Consider the following 18,043-nt stretch of genomic DNA (forward strand, 5'->3'; position numbering starts at 1 on the left):
GTGCTTTTCAGAATCAAAATGTGCTGAGTATGATAATGAAGATATGATAATGTTGAGGATATGAGGAACTTACAAGGGAAATCAGACGGTCCCTGTGTCTTCCCTATTTTAGTCGCTGAAAATAAATATTTTTGATAAACACAAGGTTAAGTCTTGTAATAATCACATTTTGTCAAACAAATCTAATTTAATTGTTGAACCATTGCTGCAAGTCAATGAAGACTCATTTCAAAAGGAGTTTAGTTTTTTTTACCAATGACTCTCTCCAAAATTTGGAACTGCTTATTTAAGTCAGTGGTTAGCTCTTGTTGGCAGTTGTAGTATTCTGAATCCTCAGGGGATGCTTTGTTCAACCTTTGGAAGACAATCAGTGTCAGTAAGTAACAGAACTCATCAACAGTGAAAGGTAAAACGTCAGTGGTGTGTAGCTATGTGTACAAAACAAACCCTCACCAAGCATTGAGTTCATTGTTTTTCTTCTTGAAGTTTTCTAGTTTCTTCAGTCCCTTGACCTTCTGTTGAGTGAGGGAGTCGATGCTCTCCCAGGTGTTGTGGATATAGGACCAGCCTTTCCACTTGATCAGGTAATGGGTCTCTCCTTCATCCTTCTCAGAGTCAAAGTCTGCTCCGGGGTCCCCGTTTTCCTCCACAGCATACTGGGTAGTGGAAGCCCCACAGGCTAAAATAGATACACGCACAAAATTCTGACATAAATATTTTCAATATCTGATTTTTATTCAGTTTAAATTCCTAACCAGGCAGCAGCCTCTAGTAAACATGTCTTGTCTATCAGGGTAATATCATCACCTCTTCTGTGAGCCACAAGATTTTTTTCCTTCTCTTTCAACTCCTGCTGGCAATGTCTAACTAGATGGGTTAACACAATACAGGTGAGACAGTAAGATACCACGTGAGGATACATCACCTCCTTTTTTGCCTGTTCTGGTGTCCATGATCTTCTCAATGGTCTCGCTGTCATCTTCCGGCTCCACCTCAGCTCCCTCCATCTCTATCAGGTCGTCAGAATCTGTCTCAAAGTCATTCAGGTCCTCCTTGTAACTGGAACAAACCAACACAACGCAGGTAATGCAAAGTAATGTGACAGAAGCATTGTGGAACAGCAATACTTTCCTTCATATTTCAGATTGAACTAGTGAAACAATGACATACCTGACTTTGGCCGCCACCCTTCGCCGGGTTTGTCTCTTTGGGGTATCTTCATCACCGTCATCATCATCTTCCTCCACAGATGACTCTTGTTTCCTGGTTTTCCTTCCCTTTGGAGGCTGCTGTTTTTTGACTGTAGATGATTTGGTCTGTGGTCTAAAATATTGAGTCAAATACACACATGAATCCCACTTCTAACCACTCTGCAAGACACCCTACTTACTAGTTTTTCCACTAACAGCTCTAGCTGACTATAATCCCTCCGAACAACCTGACTCACACCAATGGCCTTGAGACAGCTTCTAAACCTTCGACCTCAGCAATATGAATAATATTGGTGATAAGGTTACAGGTGAACGTCTTCATTAAATGCCTTTAGAGCACTAAGTGCTCAATTGGGGGAAATCATAAAGTCAACCCACAAAAGTGACACTGCAAAAACACTAATAAGACATCGCCCGATTGATGGGCCATGTAGCTGGTGTGTTAGCGAGCTTTCATCAGAACATCATTTTGGTTGACTTTGGGATTTTGACCAAGTATTTTTTCGTCATTCTTCTGAGTCTAAATTCAAATATTCACAGCAACATAGAATAGTAGAATGCATAGCATAGCTGATACAACATTAAATGCTCAGTAATAAATACATAGAAAGTTTCACAATTATCAGATTTGAATTTACAGATTTCACATTTTGTTAGTGACTGAAGGCTAAAAAGAAGCCCAGTCAAAGTGTACAGATTAGCTGTCTGAAGACCAGACTTCACTACATCCTTACCTTCTAGCAGGAAGTCGTCTGGATCTAACTTTCTCTTCCTGCTCACTGTCTGCACTGCTGGCATCCTCCTCCTGCTCCGAGTAATCACTCTTCCAGGTATTTCTTACAACACAGAAATACCACAGGTTCACCCTTTGGGCTTATTATGGGTCTACACCTGGCTTAGGGTGATCTGGTTAGCCAGGTTTGATGACATATCTAAACAAACTAAAGTTCTGAAGACCACCTCAGTCTGGCTGGAACTCCTAATGACCCACTTTAGACGAGCACAAACGCATGAAAATAGAAAGGACACAATACTGACAGCACAGAAAATAATTTGGCAACATAATGACAAATACAAACACCACTGAATTGAAAGATTTCCTGTTTCCTGGTTTTCCTTCCCTTTGGAGCCTGCTGTTTTTTGACTGTAGATGATTTGGTCTGTGGTCTAAAATATTGAGTCAAATACACACATGAATCCCACTTCTAACCACTCTGCAAGACACCCTACATACTAGTTTTTCCACTAACAGCTCTAGCTGACTATAATCCCTCCTAACAACCTGAGACAGTACTGAGATTCATACTGCTCGTTCTGTGCATGATTTCCTGAAAGACAGGAATGTCAGTGTTCTGCAATGGCCAGCGAAGAGCCCGGATCTCAATCCCATTGAGCACATCTGGGACCTGTTGGATCGGCGGGTGAGGGCTGGAGCCATTCCCCCCAGAAATGTCCAGGAACTTGCAGGTGCCTTGATGGAAGAGTGAGGTAACATCTCACAGCAAGAACTGGAAAATCTGTTGCAGTCCATGAGGAGATGCACTGCAGTACTTAATGCAGCTGGTGGCCACACCAGATACTGACTAACTTTTGATTTTGACTAGGGACACATTAGTCCATTTCTGTTAGTCACATGTCTGTGGAACTTGTTCAGTTCATGTCTCAGTTGTTGAATCTTGTTATGTTCATACAAATATTTACACATGTTAAGTTTGCTGAAATTAAATGCAGTTGACAGTGAGAGGACATTTATTTTTTTGCTGAGTTTATGAGCACCGCGTGAGATTCAAGTTTGGGGAAGATAACTTTAACCATAAATTTGCACCTTTATAATAAAAGCATTACATGCATAATTGCATTTGCGGTCACTTTTGAGAATGGTGCTTTCCGCTAATGGAACAGTTGCGCTTATAGCTCAATACCATGTGTGCAATGCTGCGCTTATAATATGAAGAAATAGCCTAATAGTTTATCAACATTTTGAGTTAAATGTTCTGATCTGTTGCGTCAGCCAGATTGCATAAAACATGTTTTTTGATGCTAGTGGTTGTATTAAACTTGGGATATATTGTATCCCACAACTGTCCCAGATTGTTTAGAATATTTATTTCTCGCACAGAATGGGTCAACTTTTGTACTATAGGGGAATAGTAGATTGACATAGGCTAGTGCTTTTGCTGTTCCTTTGGCCTACTCATCTTGTTGGCTGACGAAAAGCAAATGTGAACAGTTCATCCAATATCTTCAATATGCACCTTGGAGTTGGATAAGGATATGTAGTCATAGCAGATAATATCCTAATCTTTGGTGACTAATATTCACATGGAAAAGTCAACAGACCCACTCCAAAAGGCTTTCGGAGCCATCATCGACTCAGTGGGTTTTGTCCTACATGTCTCTGGACCCACTCACTGTCACAGTCATACGCTGGACCTAGTTTTGTCCCATGGAATAAATGTTGTGGATCTTAATGTTTTTCCTCATAACCCTGGACTATCGGACCACCATTTTATTACGTTTGCAATTGCAACAAATAATCTGCTCAGACCCCAACCAAGGAACATCAAAAGTCGTGCTACAAATTCACAGACAACACAAAGATTCCTTGATGTCCTTCCAGATTCCCTCTGTCTACCCAAGGACGCCAGAGGACAAAAATCAGTTAACCACCTAACTGAGGAACTCAATTTAATCTTGCGCAATACCCTAGATGCAGTTGCACCCCTAAAAACTAAAAACATTTCTCATAAGAAACTAGCTCCCTGGTACACAGAAAATACCCGAGCTCTGAAGCAAGCTTCCAGAAAATTGGAACGGAAATGGCGCCACACCAAACTGGAAGTCTTCCGACTAGCTTGGAAAGACAGTACCGTACAGTATCGAAGAGCCCTTACTGCTGCTCGATCATCCTATTTTTCTAACTTAATTGAGGAAAATAAGAACAATCCGAAATTCCTTTTTGATACTGTCGCAAAGCTAACTAAAAAGCAGCATTCCCCAAGAGAGGATGACTTTCACTTTAGCAGTGATAAATTCATGAACTTCTTTGAGGAAAAGATAATGATTATTAGAAAGCAAATTACAGACTCCTCTTTAAATCTGCGTATTCCTTCAAAGCTCAGTTGTCCTGAGTCTGCACAACTCTGCCAGGACCTAGGATCAAGAGAGACGCTCAAGTGTTTTAGTACTATGTCTCTTGACACAATGATGAAAATAATCATGGCCTCTAAACCTTCAAGCTGCATACTGGACCCTATTCCAACTAAACTACTGAAAGAGCTGCTTCCTGTGCTTGGCCCGCCTATGTTGAACATAATAAACGGCTCTCTATCCACCGGATGTGTACCAAACTCACTAAAAGTGGCAGTAATAAAGCCTCTCTTGAAAAAGCCAAACCTTGACCCAGAAAATACAAAAAACTATCGGCCTATAGCGAATCTTCCATTCCTCTCAAAAAAAATTGAAAAACCTATTGCGCAGCAACTCACTGCCTTCCTGAAGACAAACAATGTATACGAAATGCTTCAGTCTGGTTTTAGACCCCATCATAGGACTGAGACGGCACTTGTGAAGGTGGTAAATGACATTTTAATGGCATCGGACCGAGGCTCTGCATCTGTCCTCGTGCTCCTAGACCTTAGTGCTGCTTTTGATACCATCGATCACCACATTCTTTTGGAGAGATTGGAAACCCAAATTGGTCTACACGGACAAGTTCTGGCCTGGTTTAGATCTTATCTGTCGGAAAGATATCAGTTTGTCTCTGTGAATGGCTTGTCCTCTGACAAATCAACTGTAAATTTTGGTGTTCCTCAAGGTTCCGTTTTAGGACCACTATTGTTTTCACTATATATTTTACCTCTTGGGGATGTTATTCGAAAACATAATGTTAACTTTCACTGCTATGCGGATGACACACAGCTGTACATTTCAATGAAACATGGTGAAGCCCCAAAATTGCCCTTGCTAGAAGCATGTGTTTCAGACATAAGGAAGTGGATGGCTGCAAACGTTCTACTTTTAAACTCGGACAAAACAGAGATGCTTGTTCTAGGTCCCAAGAAACAAAGAGATCTTCTGTTGAATCTGACAATTAATCTTAATGGTTGTACAGTCGTCTCAAATAAAAATGTGAAGTCCTGGGCATTACTCTGGACCCTGATCTCGCTTTTGAAGAACATATCAAGACCATTTCAAGGACAGCTTTTTTCCATCTACGTAACATTGCAAAAATCAGAAACTTTCTGTCCAAAAATGATGCAGAAAAATTAATCCATGCTTTTGTCACTTCTAGGTTAGACTACTGCAATGCTCTACTTTTAGGCTACCCGGATAAAGCACTAAATAAACTTCAGTTAGTGCTAAATACGGCTGCTAGAATCCTGACTAGAACCCCAAAAAATTATCATATTACTCCAGTGCTAGCCTCTCTACACTGGCTTCCTGTCAAAGCAAGGGCTGATTTTAAGGTTTTACTGCTAACCTACAAAGCATTACATGGGCTTGCTCCTACCTATCTCTCTGATTTGGTCCTGCCGTACATACCTACACGTACGCTACGGTCACAAGACGCAGGCCTCCTAATTGTCCCTAGAATTTCTAAGCAAACAGCTGGAGGCAGGGCTTTCTCCTATAGAGCTCCATTTTTATGGAACGGTCTGGCTACCCATGTCAGAGACGCAAACTCGGTCTCAACCTTTAAGTCTTTACTGAAGACTCATCTCTTCAGTGGGTCATATGATTGAGTGTAATCTGGCCCAGGAGTGGGAGGGTGAACGGAAAGGCTCTGGAGCAACGAACCGCCCTTGCTGTCTCTGCCTGGCCGGTTCCCCTCTTTCCACTGGGATTCTCTGCCTCTAACCCTATTACAGGGGCTGAGTCACTGGCTTACTGGGGCTCTCTTATGCCGTTCCTGGAGGGGGTGCGTCACCTGAGTGGGTTGATTCACTGATGTGGTCATCCTGTCTGGATTGGCGCGCGCCCCCCCCCCCCCCCCCTTGGGTTGTGCCGTGGCGGAGGTCTTTGTGGGCTATACTCAGCCTTGTCTCAGGATGGTAAGTTGGTGGTTGAAGATATCCCTCTAGTGGTGTGGGGGCTGTGCTTTGGCAAAGTGGGTGGGGTTATATCCTTCCTGTTTGGCCCTGTCCGGGGGTGTCCTTGGATGGGGCCACAGTGTCTCCTGACCCCTCCTGTCTCAGCCTCCAGTATTTATGCTGCAGTATTTTATGTGTCGGGGGCTAGGGTCAGTTTGTTATATCTGGAGTACTTCTCCTGTCCTATTCGGTGTCCTGTGTGAATCTAAGTGTGCGTTCTCTAATTCTTTCCTTCTCTCTTTCTGTCTCTCGGAGGACCTGAGCCCTAGGACCATGCCCCAGGACTACCTGACATGATGACTCCTTGCTGTCCCCAGTCCACCTGGCCGTGCTGCTGCTCCAGTTTCAACTGTTCTGCCTTATTATTATTATTATTATTCGACCATGCTGGTCATTTATGAACATTTGAACATCTTGGCCATGTTCTGTTATAATCTCCACCCGGCACAGCCAGAAGAGGACTGGCCACCCCACATAGCCTGGTTCCTCTCTAGGTTTCTTCCTAGGTTTTGGCCTTTCTAGGGAGTTTTTCCTAGCCACCGTGCTTCTACACCTGCATTGCTTTCTGTTTGGGGTTTTAGGCTGGGTTTCTGTACAGCACTTTGAGATATCAGCTGATGTACGAAGGGCTATATAAATAAATTTGATTTGCAGTTGTGTCCCCGATGTGTCGGTCTTAACTTGAGGCCTGTAAGAAAGACCCGATCACGTGACTGAAAGCTGTGTGATTGAGACACACTTCAGATTGTGCAGCACACTCTGGTAGAAGGGCAGAACGCAGCACTCCAGGCCACAAAAGACAGATGTTTTTTAGGGTGCATTACGGCCACAAAGGGGATGCCAGCATGACATTTTACGCATTATCAAGAGCTTGTCAAATTGTGAATGCGAGACTGACAAATTATGTACAAGCTGAGCAAAAAAAACTAAGCAGAGCTCACGCCTTTCAAGTGACTTAAAAAAAGTCAATCAAGTCTAGTCATGCAGCCTTACAATGTATTAAAACCCAAACATATAGCCCAATGTTAGTAGAACAACTAAAGTTACATTAATAAATTAAGCATATATGAGTACCCATTTCTTTGTTAACTGCTCAACACAGAATAGCCATGCACACTCCCTCAAATCGTTTGGAGAAAATGTATATTTTATTCAGCTTTGTTCAATTGTATTCTTCATACAATAAAATTATGCCACGGAATTATAAGCAAATCTTGTCTGCTAAATGAACTAGTGTAGCCCACAGCCATTTGGCATAGCTACATCAGGGCCTAACAAAGACAACTCAGAGTATGCTATTCTTTTCTTCTGAAATAAGACACCATTTTCTTCATATCATGCTTCTTTAGACCTGACTAAAATAATAACGGATTTAATGTGAACGTTTAGGCTATTTTACATGGATTTATTAGACTTTTTAAGATGGAAGCCAGGAGATGCTGTATGTGTTTATGTTAATTAATGGTCAATTACCATGAGACCGATAGTTATTTGCTTGACAATCACAAGCTGACAAAAATGTGACTGCCACAGTCCTAGATACTATACCTGTACATGATATCAAACAACAATGTGAGTCAAGACTATAGCAGAGAGTCTAATTGGATGACAGCAAGTGTATTTTGGGATAGCCAGTAAGGCAAACATATGCTATAGACAACTGACCACTTCCAATTGCTTTTGACGATTAACCTACATCATGATTCAAATGATTTCTTGTGTTATTATAAATGGCATAACTTTGAGCAGCATTTGACACAATATAGTACATTTATCTCTTGACATGATAAGATTTTAGTTGATAAGAATAATCAAAATACCTTAGAAACTGAAATGAAAAGAAATAAACATCAAATAATCTCAATACTCACTCTTTCCTTTTTTGTCGTGTTGCTTTTCTTTTAGGACTTTCACCTTCTGAGTCACTGCTACCCTGCAAATGTGTTGAAATTGATTACATCTCAATGAGATATTAGGCTTTGCCGTTAGGGGTTGCAGCTACAGTGAATGAGACACCAATAAATCCACATCATATACACTAGATGGTGCAACTTCTGCATGTGCAAAACCCTTTGAGGAAAAACATATTTTTTTAGTGGAGTCGGGCTTTTAGTACATTAACATTTTCAGTATATTTCATGTTGCACTTCTTACCCCGGCTCCAATATTGAGACGAGCAGGTTCTTGCCTGCTGCGATTTGATCGCCTGACCCCATAGACATCTGGATGCTCTTCCCACATCTGGAATCAAAAACCAAATTGGATCACTGCGTCTTTGCCTCCACTTTCTCCTTGACATTTTCAGTCTCCATCTGAATTGAGGCATTACTCTCTTTCTAAAAATGCACAGTGTCCATGCATCAACGCTGTTGTGTAATATATTTGTTTCCAAAACTTCAAGGGCCTTTCAGCCCTACATAATACAACCAGTTTGGAGTACAGGCCCTGCTTTGTTTACCTTCTTTACATCTGCCAGATTGTCTCTCTTTTTAACTGGTGGTTTGTCGTTGACCTCTGCTGAGGCTTGCTGGGATTCACTCTGAGACCCAGACTGGCTCCCAGATTCAGAGGAACTGTTGGACTCTCCAGAGTGGTGCGATCTTCTCCTCTCCCTGCCCTGTTCACTCTCCGACTGACTCCCAGACTCCGACCCAGAGTGGTTTGATTCTTCAGAGGCCGAATTGCTATAGTATCAAAAATATGGAGTTTGTGTAAATAAAACATTCCTGTACTACTTATACTAAAAAAAAATGTAAAAAATGATATTCAGTTCTCTGGCAGAAGCTCTGATGGACATTCCAGCTGTGTAATGATCATGCTTATTAATCAGCATCTTGATATGCCACACCTGTCAGGTGGATGGATTACCTTGTCAAAGGAGAAATGTTCACTAACTAGATGTAAACAAATTTGTGCACAATTTGAGAAAAATAAGCTTTTTGTGTGTATGGAAAAATTGTGGGATTTTCTTTATTTAATCTCATGAAACATTGGACCAACACTTGTTGCACTAATATTTTTGTTCAGTATAGTATCACCCTTTTATAGTGGTGATTTTAATTTGGGAAGCTATACAATAATTTTCCTTTTCAATAAAAAGCCAATTTTATGAACAGTTTCTCTGACCTCCCACCTATTGTTAAACACTGATTTGGCTAAACAAATTAGCATCACTTTATTAATCCAATTGTACACAAGGTCTAATGGATTTTGACTCTCGCTTCATCCCAACCCCTATGAAAGACACACATACAGGTTGACGAGATCAGAGCAGGGGGCTGCCACACTGGGTACCCATGGAGCAGTTGTGGTGGGTTAAGTGCCTTGCTCAAGGGCACAGCAGCAGGCAATGGAATCTAGGTTTAGTATGTAGGACATGTTAACCTAGGCCAGGGGTATTCAACTATTACCCTACAAGATACAGAGCCTGCTGGTTGTCTGTTCAACCTGATAATTAACAGCACCCGCCTGGTGTCCAGGGTCTAAAATCAGTCCCTGATTAGAGGGGAACAATGAAAAAAACAGAGTGGAACCTGAGTTCGAGGTACAGAGTTGAGTTTGCGGGACCTTGGCCTATAACACAAAGTAGAAAAAGCTGCGGAATGTGTAACATGTTAAATAGAGTTCCTGTAGTACTGAAAAGACTACACACAACGCTAATTCCTTTAGTGGAGAGGAAACCGAAGACTCATAGCACCATAGTGTGCTCAGAGTAACTTTGTCATAACAAGCCCATTCTCTCCACCTCAAACCAATCCTCTTACACTGATCTTTAAAAATACTTAACCCCATGCAAGAGAACCTGCTGGAGGTCACCTAGAACAGTGGTTATCAATCTGGGGTGCATATTATTATTGTCATGCTGAAAGACCTTTCCACAATATTTAAAAAGTTTCCTAGACTAAAATTCTCTTTGCATTCATTCAATTCCTAAAATAGCCTACAAATCTTCACAAAAAACTATAACCTGTTGTAAAACAGTAGAGGGCGCCAAATAAGTCCGCCAATGCCACACGAGGGCTGCGATCAGCACGTTTTTACGGGACGTTCAATTTCAGAAATGGTGCTGTACTTTACGATCAGTTGAAAAACGGGGCGGGGTTGCGGTTTGGGGAACGCTGTCAGTATGGCCACTGCCCTTTAAAGACATCACTCATTGATTCAAGCCACACCCACCAAACGGGAGCAAACGTACCTCAAAAGTCTGTTCAAGACAGTTTTGGTAAACGTGTTGTTCAGTACAAACCGTTCAGCAAACGTTCAAGCGAACTGAACGCACCTCAGTACACAGGGCCGACAGTGACTCAACCAAACAACATGAAGCACCTACTGAGATTCTGTCAAACAACCAATTATAACATCTAGATCTGAAATAATATTCACCTCAAGAGCACATCACAACCTAGACAATTTGTCAATGCAAACATAATTTAACTAATGTATGTAAACAATGACAAAACCATGCCCTGATTCATTGAAAACACTCCACATTAGTGATCTAACCAAATATTCCATATTCATGCTGTACTTTAGCTTGAAAAAGTTACATGCAACTAAAAAAAGATTATTCAATTTAAATTTCATAACCAGAACAAATCAGAAAACCAGAACAAATCACTGCAACGTGTATTTATTTAACTGTAATTCTTACATCATAAACACAGCAAATTACACAAGGGAGTAAACCGGTCTATGCCCCACATTGCATTAGTTAAATTTGCCATGATGGAATGTGCAGTACCCTGAATAGACTATAGGGGGTACCTAATTCTAGATCAAATCCACAGTCAAGACGACCTTGAATGGTTCAGACATGGAGTCGGCTGCTAGAATAGAACGAAGGAAAACAATTTCTTCATTTGAAGCCATGCTTTAATACCATTGTTTAGTCACTTATGATACATAATTTCTGTAGTTAAATTAATACAATTAATAACTACAGGGTAAATTAGGAAAGCCTATAATTAATATTATATATCTTATTAATAATGAAATGTTTATATAAACATTCAGATAAGAAAAAAGGGGGGAAGGATTTGAATAAGTTCTTATTGTGATATCAAAAGGTATTGGATTGTGATATTAAAAAGGTATTGTAATGTATCCACCACTCAGTCACCCAGCAACAAATGCTCAAACCCCTTCCTCTAGTGAGAATGTAGCTGCTGCTGACTAAGCAAGCGCATGAGTGGGTGACTCCCTCCATTTAGTTAGGTCAGACATGGGCGGGACAAAAAATGTAACTGAACTACTACAGGCTGGTGGGTTGCTAGGTGAGGAATGAGCCAATCCCAGCTCAAAAGACAAGCCCCTGACCTTTGAAACACTTCCTGTTCCAGTTCCTGTAGTTCTGAGCATACAGTTCTAATGCAGAAAGTCAGTCTATGCAGCACAAAGCAAGAGCCATTTTGTGACTTAAGAGTGGACTCCACTTCATGCAACACATTTTAAAAGAACATTTAATAGTGATCTGCTCTCACAGCGCATCTTGCTTCTATGTGCTTGAAAATAATCTTCTATCAGGACAAGAGCAGTCAAAAGTGTGGTAGATTAGGATTTTTTAGGACAGACTAACTGTGCATGTTACTAAAATGGCTGCCAACAGGACAGCAAAGGCACTTGCACAGCATTTCTTGGTTGACAGCATGCCTTCATGTCATGTTTTTCTGACCCATTATCAATTACATTCAGGACTAGGGGCAGTTAGCTGAAAAGTTTGCATTTGACAAAATCTATAACAAATGCAATGCTTATCTCTTGAGCAACCCAACCAGGCCTGTAGTTGAAGCATTCATGAAAGCCTATGGTTGTAGTAGATGTCAGTGACATCTGACAAGTTACAAAAACTGGCCCAAATGTCAAAATATAGACCATGTAATAGATGACAAATATGAGGTTGGCCCTATTAGGCTTTAATTATGATATGCAGTCACCAATTAATTATACATTGGCCTACACATGACATTAGTAACTTCCATGACTTAAGTCTAAAACTATCATTGGTAGGCCAGAGGTGTGAGCAATGTGCACTTACCATCCCCCAGAGTATGAAATTATTTCATTATTTTATTATTTTAATTAAGAATGATTATTTGACAGTACAGACATGACCATCTCCCACATGGCATCAAAATAAACTGAGCACATGAGGTCCTTTAAGAAGATTTTATTGATGATGAAATTACATTGTTTTGTGTTCCTTCTGTTTCCAACACAGAGCTAATACATTTCAAACATTTGAATCCCAACTTTAGATTATACCTTTATCTGTAAAATAAAATAAATTCTTAAGTCCGTGAGACCATGAACACATCTGCCATACATGATGTTTACCATCTTGGCACTTAGCTTCTGATACCATGGAACAGCTATTAGCCTATGAGGAACTCAATCACCAACACAGTTGATGTTGTACAAACTTCAAAACTAGTGCACAAGCACAGCTGAATTAAAAGGGTTATTGAGCTGTCCTATAAAATCTAAAATGTAGTTGGAGCATTACCACATAGTTGAAATTCTATTCATAGTCAACATAAATAAATTAGTGAACACCTAAGGTGTGCAAAATTCAACATGTCAATGGTTAGTCAGATGTGTGCATGTGATGATCCCTTCAGAAAAATAGAGATTCATTGATGCCAATAATAATCCTGAATCAAATGGAAAAAGGCATCAATAACATTATTTCCCCATATAAGTTAACGTGAATACATACTTTCAGTATAAACCTAATTGAATAACTATTTGAAATGGCTATACATAACAAACATGTTGCAAAAGTGAAATAAAACATTAAATGTACAAGAGGACTGACTATCAGTGAAACTAATATTGAGCTTCCCTTTCTTGCTGAGAAACACATGAAGTTCTGAGAACAAGATATCCAGGAGGTAAATAGATCAACAGGCCAAATAGAAACTAAAATATTGTGAACATTCTTTCAAGAGTGATTGTATGGCCTACTATACATTAAACAGTTCTCATTAAAACACAATAGTTTATGATTCAGGCTACCAAAATGTCTAAGTTAACATTTGTTTTAGTGGTCAACTGTTTTAAATGAAGACAAAGGTGTCTTTAAAACTTAAAACTGCATAACGTTAGTTGTCTATGCAGATGAAACAAATGATAATGCGCATTAGATATTAATTTGAATATTCCCCTCAGCCCCATATGTTAACATTAGTAAATTAGAGGTTTCAAAATGTTTAAAAAAGAATAAGCATTGTATGTTCAAATGGTGCAATGCAGTATCGACTAATAAGACAAGGTCATATTACAATGTAACGATAGAACAACACATATTGACATCATGCATTTGTTCTTGGGGAAGCCATAAACTTCTAGTTTGTATACATGTGGGTAAAGATGTAATTCAAAGAGCCTGAAAGTTCAGTATTTAGTGTAACAAATGCTAAGAAAAATTAGGGTGTGGCTATTAAAAACCAAGGTCATTGATTTGAAACTGGTACAAATCGGGACAACTTAAGTAGCAAATATGTTCACAGGTGATCAACCATGCTTGTCAAGGTAAACAATCAAGACAGATGTCAAAAAAGTGAAAATATAGAAGATCGTACCTTGATGCGTTGCTTTGAGTCGAACCTTCATCTTCTTGCTTTTTATTCTTATTCTTCATCGTCGTTTTATCTTGAAAACGTTTGATTTGATGATCTTATGTCCTGGTATTGACTGTCAAAAGTTAGAGGGATGGACCATTATAAAACTCCCATAAGATTGTTTTTGCTCAGAGGACAGTAAAAACCTTCACGTTATGAAATAAGCCATCAGCATTGTGTCTGACGTTTAAAACTGGCATTATTTATATTAATATTTACATTATCGATTAATAAATGACAACTGATGACATCCTGTGATAAAAAAAAAAGCCAAGTGTTGAGTGTATTTCAATTAGATTCACCGATCGAGCCACATGCACAAATTCTAACTGCGTCACCAAACAAAGGACGCCTAAACTGTGATAAATGAAAAAAACAATCGATTGTAGGTAGGTATTATAAAACGTCAACATACCTATTCCATGTACAGGAAGGTATAATGAAGTTAGATTCACATCCGCAAAAGCAGACTTTAATACTTATGACATTAAAATTAAAATAAATGTCATTTAAAAAGGTTGAATGAAAATAAACAGGCACAAAAAAACTAAATGTTGATAATAGGATAATGAAACCTCACAAAAGTGATACTGAGACGAAATGCTAGAGCTCTTCACAGAGCACACTAAAAATGGAGGGGCGCCATGGCTGCCAAACCTAGGCAGAGAAAACAACGACTCGCGCATACACGCTGCAAAACGGATCTACACGACGAAAAACGCATTAAATACCGCAGAAAACCTAATTCACTGTTCACTATAGTAACACGTTTTCTTTTAAGTAAAACAAATATTAATAGCGCGTCATATTCGAGCTTGATTTCATGAAAAAGAAAAGGTCTGACGAAAGCTCAGTTAATTGTTCCCTTTCCCAAGGCTCATCCGCCATCTAGGGCTCCTTCCTAGCTCTGAAAGCTTTGCCTTTGATTGACGTTATTTCCATTTACCCCACACTCAGGTGATGTCCAAAAGTCCCACCCCCTTAATTTTGTATAAAAACGGCAAAACTATATTACATTTTTATATTTTTTTAAATTTAGTTTCTTCACTTCAAGAGGATATCATTTGACAAAGTTAGACACATATTGAAACAAAGATGGGTTTAAAGTTGAACAATAATATTTAAAACACTGAGACCCATCACTTCCTGTTCAGACAGGAAATAAGACTTCAGGAGCCATTTTAGACGCAAAGAACCTTGGACACCATTTCAGTTCTTGCCAAAAGCTCAACTCTTTGTATTATGTAGAGCTGCAGTGTATAACTTTTATTGGTTTAATTAATAGTCTGGATTAGCCAGCCACTTCACCATGGACTGCAATAATCACAATAAGCCATACGCTTTAACTTGACTTCAGTATAAAAAAAAATCTAATTACGCAAATCAGATTTTGTGGACAGAAGTCCTACCTAGAGTGTATAAATGGTACCCAAAGTGTATGATGTAATTAACTTGAAAGGAAATTATCCCACCAGGGATGTAGTGGTACACAAAGGTAAATTGCTAAGCAATGCTCGAGATGGAGACAAGTAAACGTAAACACTTCAGCAAAAACCTTTAGCGTAATAGGTGTGAAGATTCCCAAAATAAAAAGTTGCGTAAACTGTGTTACTTGCGTTTACCTTCGACTACATCCCTCAATCCTACGTAAAGGTAGTAATTACTAGCTAGCACTATTTATGTAATTTTAAATTGTATCCCTTCCACTGACTGGATGCATTAAGAATCCCCAGAAAATACCAGTTTGTATTTAGAATTTTCACATTTAGAAAATAGACAATATAGTCTGGTAACAATCTTGAGTAGCATATTGACCAATGAAAGAGTCAGAATAGTGAAAACACATTGTTTTATTTAATATAAATAACAGCGCATTAGGAAATCACAGAAGTAGAAAAGTACTCTAATTGAATGCAGTAAAAGCAACTATTACAATAGCCTATTCAAACAACCGAGTCCAAAGAATCCCCAGCACAAGAGTCCATGTGAAAGTTTAAGTAATTCCAATTGACACAGTCAAATAAAATCCAGAAAAATCCAAGCAGTCAGCTTTTCAAAAATCCAATTAGCTCCCAAATCCCAGTCGCCATCTTGATGACAAAGCAGTTGTCTCCACTTCAATGTCCAGTAGAATTGGGTCTTTAATGGAATTAAGAAAAAAATGAAATGAGTAAAAATATATATATATATATATTTTACATTTAATTAATAATGAACTATTGTCCAAACCCATCAGGTTAATTTTTTTGGGGCCAAAATAGCATCAATAACTCCACAAAAGATTCCAATTCTGAATAGCTAGCTAAAAGTCAAGTTGGTAATGAAACCCAGAAGTTTAAAATGTCTGTACATTACTGCAGTATACGGTAACAAATATCGCAATTCGAATCAATAAAAAAAACATTATAATAATACAAATATATCTAAGAGCATTAAGGGCTGAATCCTTGCTCCCCATACATATAACATGTCATTTGCAAACAGATTGGACAAAATATAAATATTTCAGAATTCTGACCTATTTGCCCAAATGGCATTGTGTGCCTTTTATCGCTTTTAAAACACCAACAGAAATGCTCATGCTTTTCAAACATGAACCGAAGACAATGAAGTGAATAAATATATGGAATACTAAAAGTAATGCAAGTGTTCTAGTATGAACCTCAAAACTATCTGAACTGGGAAAGTCGGGAGTACAACAACTATTTCCTACGTGGGAGCTTGTTGTGATCGGTTTTGGATGTCGGAAACTCGTAATTATGGCGATTCAGGGAGCTTTATAGAAGTATCCCAATCCTGAGTTTCCGATAATTCCGAAGGCACATGAATGTAGCATTATGCAATTTAATAGCAACCATTCAACACATTTTAGAGTTGAACAATTGGAAACAAAAGACAAAACAGGAAATACAACAAAATTGCATGCACAAGTAAAAGCTAAGCAAATGGAATGTTCTAACACATCTGTTAATTGAAACTAATGACCGTTCGTTCACTATAACTTCTATTTGAATGTGGATCATGTAAATTAGTTATTTCTCAAAATTATCAGAAAAACAAATTATGCCATGGTTTGTGATCTACTTCTGGAATTGCACCATGTTCTTTAGATGTTACCAATTTATTTGATAACATTAACTTGATACGGTTTATTATTATTTTGCTGTCAGGCTAGGCAAAACTACTTAAACTGTCCATTAGGGGGCCCACCAGAATCACATTGAGTACACGTTGGCATGAGTTAATCTCATAATCTTGCAAAATTCCTTTTCCAACACTTTTGGACAACTGACATTGCTGAACCATTACAGTTGTATCTAAACTATTGCAGCTTGATTTGTAAACAAAACACAAAACTACAAAAATAGTAATCATGCATGAGCTAAACTGCACAAAATATGCTAAATGTGCTTCCTCTGCATGCACCCTGCCTCCAAAATTTCCAAACATGACCAGCAGAGATTCAACAAGGAAGAGATAAAATCTACATGTGGAATGAGAATAAAACCATATTTTTCTCAAAATGGATTACACATTCATATGAACCAATTGCAAACAGCAATAGCAATTACAAACAAGGGGCAGGTTCAGACCCAAGATGTCAGTTCTTGACCAGCAGGTGACAACAAAGTTAGTTTTTGGAGGATCCTGCCAAGAAAACTGAGTTTCCGTTGAATATTTAGTTTGACATTATCATTCAGTGGACAGTAGGGCCATGCACAGAAATCCATTAGTAGATGTGGGTTGGGTCTAATTAATACAGGGTTAGTCCCCGTTTCATATTTTACCAAAGAAAAGAGACTGGATTTTTATTTTTTATTTAACTAGGCAAGTCAGTTAAGACCAAATTCTTATTTACAATGACGGCCTACCGGGGAACAGTGCCACTGATCTGCCTTTTCAGGGGCAGAATGACAGATTTTTACCTTGAAAGCTCAGGGATTCGATCCAGCAACTTTTTGTTACTGGCCCAATACTCTAACCACTAGGCTACCTGCCGCCACAAATGTATCACAGAAGACAGTGTGGCCTAAGTATAACAGTTTCACTATTTTCTAACATTGTTGGAAAAGTCAAACATAATGGTAGTAGTATCTAGGTTACTTTATTATACCAGATG

At 39.0% G+C, this 18,043-nt stretch overlaps 1 protein-coding gene across 3 annotated transcripts in view; it reads right to left on the bottom strand.

Annotated features, from left to right (window-relative positions):
• The window catches only part of LOC110495580 (chromodomain-helicase-DNA-binding protein 2), a 37,928-nt gene that overhangs the window by 15,372 nt on the left and 4,513 nt on the right, over positions 1-18,043 (bottom strand). For all 3 annotated transcript variants that reach the window (XR_005037756.1, XM_021570929.2, XM_021570908.2), the window contains exons 5-15: positions 14,339-16,062; positions 13,885-13,996; positions 8,763-8,988; positions 8,459-8,545; positions 8,176-8,237; positions 1,946-2,047; positions 1,171-1,323; positions 926-1,059; positions 454-679; positions 254-354; positions 74-115 (exon numbers count right to left, since the gene is read on the bottom strand). Coding sequence is in view for 2 of the 3 variants with exons in the window: in XM_021570929.2 (XP_021426604.2) it covers positions 74-115; positions 254-354; positions 454-679; positions 926-1,059; positions 1,171-1,323; positions 1,946-2,047; positions 8,176-8,237; positions 8,459-8,545; positions 8,763-8,988; positions 13,885-13,943 (1,192 nt within the window). In the remaining variant the exon portion in view is untranslated. The remainder of the gene's footprint in view (positions 1-73; positions 116-253; positions 355-453; positions 680-925; positions 1,060-1,170; positions 1,324-1,945; positions 2,048-8,175; positions 8,238-8,458; positions 8,546-8,762; positions 8,989-13,884; positions 13,997-14,338; positions 16,063-18,043) is intronic.

Source organism: Oncorhynchus mykiss, chromosome 2 (genome assembly GCF_013265735.2).
Source record: "Oncorhynchus mykiss isolate Arlee chromosome 2, USDA_OmykA_1.1, whole genome shotgun sequence".
NCBI classification, from domain to species: Eukaryota; Metazoa; Chordata; class Actinopteri; order Salmoniformes; family Salmonidae; genus Oncorhynchus; species Oncorhynchus mykiss.